The 10836-nt window shown below is 50.9% G+C and overlaps 1 protein-coding gene across 1 annotated transcript; it reads left to right on the top strand.

The window, feature by feature from the left end:
* NFKBIA (NFKB inhibitor alpha) lies at positions 5598-9155 on the top strand. Its single transcript, XM_021402377.1, has 6 exons — positions 5598-5921; positions 6183-6291; positions 6734-6944; positions 7449-7537; positions 7651-7911; positions 8404-9155. The coding sequence occupies exons 1-6, from the start codon at positions 5608-5610 to the stop codon at positions 8449-8451; spliced, it is 1032 nt and encodes a 343-aa protein (XP_021258052.1). The 5' UTR covers positions 5598-5607; the 3' UTR covers positions 8452-9155.

The raw sequence follows: 10836 nt of genomic DNA, 5'->3' as shown, positions 1-10836 counted from the left end.
ACTCAGCCCTCATGCAGATCTGCTCAGCAGCAGCCTTTTGTGAAGTAAGGGAAGGATGGGCTGGAACAGCAGGACACTGTGTGAAAACACATCCAACCCTGGCCATGCTGCCTGTGTTCCCTGCAGGCAAAGGCAGCTCCAGGTCTGAGCACAGCCCAGAACTAGTCTAGAAAAAAAGGAGGTTCAGTCAGGAGCATGTCACACTGTGGTGCTAGAAGCAAAGTTCCCACTGGGGCCAGTCCAGCAGCTGCTTTATGGTGGGGAGAAGCAGGGTCAGGGGCCAGCCAAAGGCTTCTTCATTTGCAGAGGGTGTGCACAGCAGGAACCAACCTCAAGACCTCTGCTCACAGTCTCAGCTCTTTTTCAGGAAGCACCCAGCCCAAAGTTCATTTTATGTGGTGCTTTTTTTTTTCCCTTTGCTTTTTTTTTCTCCTCAGGGTTATGCTCTCTGTATTCTGTCTAGTATTTCCTGCTTCCTTCCCCTTGGCTCCCCTGCTATCTCATAGACACAGTTACAGCACTTGGTGCATTAGCCCCTGCGTTTACCACATCCGTCCCCAGGGAAATCCCTGGGCCCACACACAACTCAGCTGCTAATTCAGGCTGCCCTGTGGCTGCTTTCTGCAGAGGGCTCCAGCTGCTCCAGCTACTTCCATATAAGCAGCACATCTGCTCACTGGGATGAAGCACAGCCTTTGCTCCCACCAACTTTAGGCATCAGAGCAAGTGAGGCCCACAGTGCCTGGACCCAGAGCACAGGCAGCCCTGCTTCACCAAATTCAAGAGTTCAGTTTACTGAAAATATAATCTTGGACCACAGGGAAACTCACATATAGATACAGCTTCAGCCTTCTATATCCCAAATTCAAGCAGAAAGGAAAGTAGCACCTCAGTACAGCCCTGCTTGTTCCCTGTGCCTGACAGAGATCCTGCTCTGAATTCCTACAGGACCACTTTTCTGCATAGTCCCGTGATGCTTCATTCCCCACCTTTGCGAGCTTCCTTCTTGCTGGGAAAATCTAGAGAAGGTAACATTACCAAATGTCACAGCTGCCTGCAGGGGAAAGTCCCTTCACAATTGTCAGCACGCTTCCAGTTGGTGTTTTCCGCGTCAGGTGCTTCCACTCTGCACTCGGAGAAAGGGCCAAGTTGATGGGGAGCAGTGTTATTTGTGTTGCTGAAGGGGAAGTTGTACTACAAGCCCATGAGACCTGCCTCTGCTCCACCTCCCACCCCACAGCTTGCCTTATACATGGCAACAAGTTTTGCTGCAGCAGGCAACAAGCATCAGCTCAAGGTAAAGGCACTGAGAGCAACATGCTATAACAAAACTTACACGAGAGAAATGGGAATGACACCAGAGAAAACCTGCCTTCCAAGTAGTAGCAGATTTCAAATGAAGTGACCTATATTTACCCCTAAGGCATAACAACAAAAGCAGTTTAAATTTATATCGCGCATCTCATCCCTAAGGATCTCCAGACATGCAAGCTACGGATTTATAAACAGCCGCACAGTTCATGGAGAGAAATGCAGATCTTCCCAGGGATGCAACAGTCAATTTAAGAGATGTCAAAAATAAGATGCAGCCTAAAAATAAAACCAGAACTGAGCATGGTCAGTCAGAAATCTACATAACATAACAACCCCATGAAGCTCTGGCTGGACACCCTGGTGAGCTCCATTTCTTTAACCATGGAACAGCCTTAAGATTTTAAATGACTTAATTTGGACCTTGGCTATTCATGCTGAAAAAGTACTTCCCACATCGTTTGCTTGGCTATCATGTCAGCCTGAATAAGAGAAATGTTTACCCTGTATCCACAGCTCTCATTTTTGGGGCCATTCTTTGACAGTACCCAGTCAAAAATATATGAGGGGGAGGTGAACAGCCCACGCGTAACAGTGTGAGCTGACAAAAATAACCTGCATTTAACTCTCTTGTGCCCACATGGGCTTTTTAAAAATCCTTTCAAATTAGCAACAGTCAAATTATTATTAGAAAGCAGGAGGGAAACATGTTTCCCTTGTTCAGCACTGGGCAAAGGGTTTGGACCTGAATGCTGCCTGGTCCTTACCTCTATAGCAGCTGTAGATGGGAGGCCAAGATAAGCTAATTTTAACTGCAAAACACCATCAGAATAAGTGTGTTCTAGCTAGCGTTTCCTAGCTTCCATTGCACAGTGAAGTCCTTAATCCTTTGGATAAATAAAGGGGAGTCCTATTCCAAAGGGCACACAGATTAGAAAGGGGACATCTCACGTGGACTGACACATGCAGGTTTACTGCACTACTTTCCTATGCCTTTGCCTTTGGCATTAGCCTGGGCCAAGATCCTCCTGAATGCTGTGAACTCCCTTTCCTGTTTTGTTTACTCCTAGACATGCACAGTCCTTGAGATTAACTGGGTGGAAACGGTTAATAGATATCTGCAGCAGCAATCACAAAAGGACGAAGTTGAGGGACCAACTCTGGTAAATCAACAGCATCACGGAGACAGCAGTAGACAGCTCTCATGATTAGTGTGGCAATCAGGAAATTGCAGTTTAATGTGTTTGCTTGAGGAAGCAGCACGAGAATCTTTTGTGTACTTTAAAAATGGATTAAAATCCTACTGCCCCTTTCCAGAAGTCAGGCACGCAAGACTGCTACTGAGCCTTGCCAGCTGCAGGCTGGAATAAAACCAAACATATTCCCCTCAGCCTGGCAGCACTGCAGATGGGGTGCTCAGGGCAGAGGGGACTTTTGCAAAATCCAGTCTTCAGGTATCAGGCGCAAACCCATGTGGTCCCACTCTTTTGCATTGCCACAGTGCTGTTCAGGTAGCCCCTTGCTTTGGGAACACCCTCAGTACTGTGATGTTCATGTAATGAGGAGACGGAGTCATGTGCAGAGCATCTGCACAGCCCGTCACTGAGCACCCACAAAACTGCCTCCTTCACACAGCAGGGACTCCTGACACAGTCACAAATACAAAATGCAGATACCCTTGGTCCCAAGACGATGAGTGTGAAAAGCACTCCTGTGAAATGAGCACATTCATAGTAGAGCTATTAAACCAGCATATGCAAGAAGACCAAGGCCTTCAGGTTGTCACAGACCATGGCAATTGACTCTAATCTGTCCTGGGTCAGAATGGTTGCTCTGATCCCAGGGGCATGCAGCATACAGGTGAGGGGGTGTGCAGCAAACCTGAGCATCAGACAGCCGAAAGGACAAAAATGCACACTGAAAAGCTGAGCTTGTTTCTTTCTATCATATTTATTCATGCTTGTGGACTATGTGGAAAACTGTACAGAATGATTGATAGAATTAGTTAATTTTGAGCAAAAGGACGGTGCATCAGCAGCATAAAAACAGCACCAATGACCTTCCCCACAGCTTCAAAACCTTTGTGTCATATAGTCTCCAACAAGCTTACACTCTCCCTCTAGGCAAATACTGTAAACAACATTGTTAGCTGAGAGGAGTTACAGAGAAGATAGCAGCTTTATTTGTTTTAATAGATCCTGCTTGCCCTGTCATCCACTGGCTGCCTGCAACTTCACACAGGGACTGGGGTGAGGGCAGGGCTGGTCCTTGAGCTGTGCTTTTGGCTGCCTCACAGCCTGGGCACCAGCCATGTCTGGGGCCCTGTGGTGAGACTGCCAGAGCTACTATTAACTCTGGGATGTCACTTTCTTAGAGCAAAACACAAAACAAAACAGGCATTAGTGAACATGCAGTGCAGACGTACACCCACTGGCCCTGAAACAGCCCCTGCTGCAAGGGGCATGGCTGGAGCACTGCAGCCAGCAGGAAGTGGGCTGACCTTTCCAGCCAGAAATCATTTTTCCATCTCCTTTCCACCATCTACAACTGTCTGAAGCACCACAGCTCCCAGACGTACATAAAATGAGTACACCTCGACACATGTGCCTCCAAAAGGAGGCCTGGCAAATGCTTTCTAAAAATAGCCTGAGGTTGCCTGTGACAGCAGCTGGAAGTCATTTGCAGAGGCAGAGAACTTGTTTTGCTGAGCTTGGTTTCCAGCTGCCACAGTGCGGACGGGAAGTTCTGTAGTGTAATTTCTGCATGGCTCCAGCAGAACCCTGGTGGCAGGCTGCTCGGCTCAGGCCTGCGCCCAGCTCCCTTCCCTGCCATGAGGCAGGCAGGAGGAGATTCATTTGGTAATTAAATTCCCCCTGCCAATTTACATTAAAAAGGGGAAACTCTTTCAAGAAGCTTGCAAAACTTTCATAACCCTTAACCTATACAAGAAAAAGTTGCATGGCTTTCCTAAACCTGCCCAAAAGCACCAGCGGGCTGTCCCAGGCCTAGAGATGAATAATGAGAAAAAGGCCAGGAATGGCATGGGCGGGCTGGAAACCAGGACCAGCTGTTTTCGGGAACCCATGCGCCCTCCCTGCTCTGCCTCCCCCTTTCAACTGCATTTTCTCCCAGGGCCTCTCGCAGAGGGAAGCCATCCCACGGGAAAGCGGCCGGAGCACATCTTGGGCAGTTAGTCAGCCAGGCCAGCAATTGCTGCAAGAGGAGAAAAATTCTTAATGGGAATCCCCCCCATCTCAGAAGCAACAGAGAAATTCACCAGGGAAAAATTCAGCATCACTAAACTCCACACCGCCTTTAATCCTTGTGGGAGGCTGTTTTCAGCCAGCTCTCATTGCACACATATGGGAGGGCATCAGTGAAGAACAGAGAAGAAAAAATTAAAATAGACACAGAATAAGGACGTTGGCAGAATATATCACTTTTTATTGGGGAAAAAAGTTTTTCTTTTTAAATCTGCATAAACCTTCTGAAGGGTTCTGTATAGTCCTTGGCAAGAACTGGATGCACGGAATGGAGCAGGACTTTCCTGCCTATCCCGTTCCATGCCACTGAGACAGATTAAAACCTTCCACAACAGCAGAGGGGTGAGATGATTTGAAGGCTGATGCTCTACCTGCAGGCCTGCAGCCAGTATGACAGTTTAACACAGGTCATGAACACCACCACCCAAGACTGGTGCAGGACAGGCAGCCCTCATGGACAGGTGCAGGTGTTGCTGGCCGGACTGGGACAACATGGGCAGAAGGACGGAGCCCACGGGGCAGCGTGGCAGGGCAGCTGCTCCGCGCACTGACTGCAGCCTCAGCATCCATCCCTCTGGGCAGTGACTGGCTTTACAGCGTCACCTTGCCACCAGAAGGCCGAAATCTGCCCCCGGTCGCACGCATGTCAAATGAGCGCTGGTTAATGCCCCCTCGGGGAGATCCTCTCCCCGTGCCGGGCGGGGAAGCCCCGGGCGGGCCGCAGCGCAGGGCAGCGGTCCGGGCGCCGCAGGGAAGTACCGCGGGCAGCGCGTTACTCAGCGGGACGGCGAGTACTTCCCCGCGCCAAGTACGCGCAGCGCCCCTCCGCAGGCGGGGCAGGGAATTCCGCCGGGCTGGGCCGGGCCGGGCCGCGCTGGGCCGGCCCCGTTCCTCCCCTGCCCGCCCCTGGCGCCGAGCAGGACCGGGCTCGCCCGAGTGGCTGGAAATTCCCGCGGCGGCGGCTCCTCCCCCGCAGAAATCCCCTCGCCGGGGTGTATAGGCGTGCGCCGCCGCCGCCGCCGCTCACTTGCGGATGCCCGCCCGTGTCGGAGCACCGCCGCCAGCACCAGCAGCCGCGGCGCCGCGCCGCCCCGCCAGCCCCGCCGCGATGCTTAGCGCCCACCGCCCCGCCGAGCCGCCCGCCATGGAGGGCTGCGAGCCGCCGCGCAAGGAGCGGCAGGGCGGGCTGCTGCCGCCCGACGACCGCCACGACAGCGGGCTGGACTCCATGAAGGAGGAGGAGTACAGGCAGTTGGTGCGGGAGCTGGAAGACATCCGCCTGCAGCCCCGCGAGCCGCCCGCCCGGCCGCACGCCTGGGCCCAGCAGCTCACCGAGGACGGCGACACGTAAGTCGGGGCCGCGGGAGGCCGGGCCGGGGCGCGCCGGCGGCGGGGAGGCGCCGGGCGGGGAGCGGAGCGGAGCGCGGAAAGTCCCTGGAGCCGCGCCAGGAAGAGGCGGCTCCGCGGCGCGGAAAGCCCCGGCCGCCGAAAGCCCCGGCTTTCGAAACCCGCACATGACTGCGGCCGTGACCCGGGCACCGCGTCAGCCGCGTCCCGCGGGGGGGATTTGGGTCTCACGTGGGGCGCTTCCTTTTTTTCTTGATGCAGTTTCCTGCACTTGGCGATCATTCACGAGGAAAAGGCCCTGAGCCTGGAGGTGATCCGGCAGGCCGGCGGGGACGGCGCCTTCCTGAACTTCCAGAATAACCTCAGCCAGGTACGCTGCACCCCCGGCCCGGGCCGCCCCCACAAAAGGCCCACGGGGAATTCCCGAAGAAAAGTTTCTCTGTAGTTGGATGGATGTTAAGTCGGAGCCCACGTTGGGGAAAGCACCTGGCTCACTCCAAGCAATGGGGGTGCAGCGCTTTGCCCAACTGCAGCCTCTTACACCCCCCATTTTTCATATACGTTGCAATGGATTGCGTCCCTCTCCATTGGGATGTTAATGATACCCTTCATATGGATGAAATGTCTGATATCTGGAGAGCCCCAAGTCCATGTCTTCCAGACTAAAGAGTACTGTGTACTGTGCCAGGAAGCACAAAGAACTGACTTGCAGTTGGGCAGAAGTCCTCAAAAGCCACCGTGGGGTTCGTGTATTTGGACATTTGCCACACTTGTCACATAACTCAAAGTTGTGTGTTCCCTCCTGCCTGCAGACTCCGCTCCACCTGGCAGTGATCACGGACCAGCCTGAAATCGCTGAGCACCTGCTGAAGGCTGGCTGCGACCTGGATGTCAGGGACTTCCGTGGGAACACCCCGCTCCACATTGCCTGCCAGCAGGGCTCACTCCGCAGTGTCAGCGTCCTCACGCAGCACTGCCAGCCCCACCACCTCCTCGCTGTCCTGCAGGCCACCAACTACAATGGTACGCGTGCACTACCCTAGCAGAGACCTCGAGAGAAATGTCTTGTTCCCACTGCAGTGCTAGGGAGGCCCCAGAGCAGTGCAGCGTCTGAATTCTTGACGTGTTGTAGGTTTAGCCTTGTGGGCCTCCTTGCTCATGATCATTGGCTCTCTTGAAGTCTTGAAGTTTGTATTTTTAGTGAGTACTTGTGCAGTACTCATGGCAGTTATGTTTTTGTGTGTTCCTTTTTATTTTTATTTTTTCTAATTTTTATATTTAGAGGGGGGGAAATTATTACAGTAACGCACAGTTAAACACTGGAATAAAGCCTCAAAGAAATCTTTCCAAAATCCAACCCAGTTAACCATACTTAATGGAAGCTGGAAAGCTATTTTGAAAAATATGCTTTTGCTCTGGTTGATTTGCAAACTTAGATAACATCTTGTCCTACGATCTTAACTTTAAACAAACTGTGGGGCATTAGGTTAGACTTGCTCAAATTTTGCCTTCATTTTTGTCTTCCAGGACATACATGTCTCCATTTGGCATCTATTCAAGGATATCTGGCTGTTGTTGAATACCTGCTGTCCTTAGGAGCAGATGTAAATGCTCAGGTATGTAATTTACACCATGAATCTAACTGAGCTGTGTAGTCAGAAGAATCAACAGGTGTGACAGTGCCAAGCCTCACTCCCCTAACGCAATACCTCATGTTGTTTCCAAACAGGAGCCATGCAATGGCAGAACAGCACTACACTTGGCCGTAGACTTGCAGAACTCAGACCTGGTGTCACTTTTGGTGAAACATGGGGCAGATGTGAACAAAGTGACCTACCAGGGCTACTCGGCATACCAGCTCACGTGGGGACGAGACAACTCCAGCATACAGGAGCAGCTGAAGCTGCTGACCACAGCTGACCTGCAGATATTGCCCGAGAGTGAGGATGAGGAGAGCAGTGAATCAGAGCCAGAGTTCACGGAGGATGAAGTAAGTACCATTTGCTTCTTTTCAAGAGAAGAGTCACATCCTGCCCTTTGTCGTTTGGCTGGTGCCGCTCTGATGACCTCCTCCCTATGTAACTTGTGGGGGATAACAGCCCCCACAAGTAAAGTTGTTGGAAGTAAAGTTGTGTTGCCAACCATCAGAAGGGTGGCAGTTGGGGCAAGGATATAAATAGAATGAGCTTAACAGTAAAAGACAAACAATACACTGGGGAACGGAGTGTAGCGTCACACAGTGTGATTTCTCTAAGCTGACACTTACAGAACTTCATGAGATAAAATATTAGTTAATTGGTGGGTTTTGTCTCCAGTGTTTGTCTTTGTCTTAGTGCTGCTAAATAGCAAATGTAACCGTTGCAGTGCAGAAGTTGCAGATGTACTGGAGTTAGGGCATGCAGAATTTGGCTGTTGTCCCAGAGTAGATGGGATACTCCCAGTAGGAATTTGGCATTAACAGCGCTTTATGTTTTTCTTCCAGCTTATGTATGATGACTGCTGTATTGGAGGACGACAGCTGACATTTTAAAGCAGAGGTTTCTGTGAAAAGTGACTGTGTACATATGTATAGGAAAAAAAAACTGACTTTCTTCATTTAAAAAGAAAGTCTATATGCGAAGGAGAAAAAAGTACTGAGATACTACACTGCCCAGCCAGGAGCACATCATGCTAACAGGTTCCATGTTCTGACCTGTACTTAAGTAACAGGAGTGGGATGTGTAACATCGTTAAGAGATCAGTGAACGTGTACACCACCTGATAAAGAGCCACGTTATCTAATTGTCTCTGCCACATGAGGATAACAAACTGCACGTCCAATGTACTGTTGTCAGAAATGCGTTTGAGAGCTGCCTTGTGACACTAAGTGCTGTGAGGAGTGCTCATCCCCTCACTGGCAGGACAGGCTCTCACAAACGTCCCATCTGCTTGAAGGCTGAGGCTGGCATTAGGTTGAGGCGCTGCTGTGCCCTGCTCCCTGACCCTGGCTGCTCAGGGTTGAGGAGGTGGAGCAGGTAGAGGAGTCCAACCATGGGAGAGGTGACCTGGCTGCTGAGAGGAAGGTAGCAATGATGTTAACTGTGGGCATTGGAAACTGTGTGTTTCACACCATGTGTGTCATAATTGCTACACTTTTTAGCAATTGTATAGAATGTAAATACTGTACATTTTTGTTTATAATTATTTTGGTACCTGTGACATTTGTATTTATTAAAAAGAAGGCAGATTTCTGTACCCAGCCTGTGAAGCATTTCATCATCCATCTTGTCATGAACTGCATGGGATCCATGCATTTAGCTTTTTCAGAAATAGTTGATATGTAGTAGACCTACGGAGTCAGAGGCTGGAGGTTTCGAGTAGTTCGCTGCAGAAGGAGTAGGACATGTAAGTAGCTTTCAGCTCCCAGCACTTCTACTGCAGCTAATTTTAGCAGCACATGTAGGTGTAGCTTCCTGTGTTGGTTGTTGTAGGCGGGTAGGGGGCTGGGATTCCCCCTCTGTTACACAAGTGCCAGATCATGCATGCTATGGAGAGACTGAGTCTATCTTCAGTGATAGCTGCCCGCTCTAGGGGCACCTTTTTTTCCGGCTCCTGGTGTCTGTGGGTGCAGTGAGGATGCAGAGCACAGCTTGAAACCTGGCTACTCTTGTATTGACTTGCTCAGGGACTTACGCAGAGCAGCCCCGTGCCTGCCCTCCCTCTCATTTATCACAAAGCCTGACTCCGGTTTGAACTTGGACACCTTCAGACTTTCCAGCGGGGATTTCCGCAGGAAAGAGGAGTGCGTGCCTGGGAAGGAGCACTGTCGCCTTCCCCCAAACTGCAGGCGGGGGCCTCCCCTTCTCCCTGCTGTGGGAGCTGCAGCTCTCCCTGCCCAGCCTGCAGCAGTAACGTAGGTGCCCTTAACACATTTCAGTTATTCCTCTATGTTTTCCCCAGGAATTAATGCATATGGAATAATTTTGCTCAAACTCTCATCTGCGTCTGATTGCCTTTTGGCAGTGTGGTGCAGAGCAGGCCTAATTTTAGCTGCAGATACCAGAACATTATGTGATCACATAAAGCGATCACTTCGGTTGTGTGAAGCATGACCACGGCCAGTTTTTGGGCTGCATTTCTCCTGTGCCACAACCTTGGGATCAGGGTGGGGTGCGTCAGAGTTGCTGACGCAGGACTGAGCTCTGCCAAGAGCACTGGCCAGGGGACTTCTGCACAGCTGGCAGTCGGCCAGGCTCAAAAGCCAATGAAGGTGGCGATGGCTCCAGGTTGCACAAGGAGACCCATTTCCTCTCCCATGAAGGATTTCTGATACAACCTGTGCAAAGGGCTGTTTGGTATGAGGAAGAGCACTGCATCTGGCTGGGTGCTTCTTAATTTGCATGGGAGCCAAAGGCTGTTGTGGAAGTGACTGTACAGAAATTGTCATCCTGAGTCATTTATATTTCCCCTCCACTCTCGTATCATTAGAATTGCCCAGGTGTACGCACTGGAACTTCCTTCTTGTAGAAAGGGCCGTGCCTGAAGTTCAGGCCTGCAACATTTTCCAGGATTGGCTCTGGGCAACAGTCTTCCTTCTGGGGCTTTGGGCCTCACCCTGCACTCCTGCCTGCAGAAGTAGCAAGCACTAAATCTGATCTGGGGGAAAAGTGGTGGGGGTTCATCCACCTACTGCTGCAGGGTTTTCACCAGCAAAGATTCCCAGATGACTTTCAGCCTTCTCAATTAAGCACCACGTTGCAACAGCTGAAAATGGAAAAGGTTCCCACGTCTAGCTATGTCTCAATTTCCCATTGACAAAATGTGGGCTTGAAATTATGTCAGGACTCTTTGGAAACATTCACCACCTATAGATACCGATGTGCTGGAAGTGCTGAGGTACATGGCTGGACCTGGTATACAAATATTTAAATAGATA

Source organism: Numida meleagris, chromosome 6 (genome assembly GCF_002078875.1).
Source record: "Numida meleagris isolate 19003 breed g44 Domestic line chromosome 6, NumMel1.0, whole genome shotgun sequence".
NCBI classification, from domain to species: Eukaryota; Metazoa; Chordata; class Aves; order Galliformes; family Numididae; genus Numida; species Numida meleagris.
The sequence above is the reverse complement of the archived record's forward strand: the minus strand, read 5'-3'. Positions and strand labels throughout refer to the sequence as shown.

Coding starts and splice junctions, on each gene's coding strand:
- NFKBIA (XM_021402377.1), top strand. CDS start 5,608: ATGCCCGCCCGTGTCGGAGCACCGCCGCCAGCACCAGCAGCCGCGGCG. Junction 7,538..7,650: donor GAGCAGATGTAAATGCTCAG/GTATGTAATTTA, acceptor GTTTCCAAACAG/GAGCCATGCAATGGCAGAAC. Junction 7,912..8,403: donor CAGAGTTCACGGAGGATGAA/GTAAGTACCATT, acceptor TTTTTCTTCCAG/CTTATGTATGATGACTGCTG.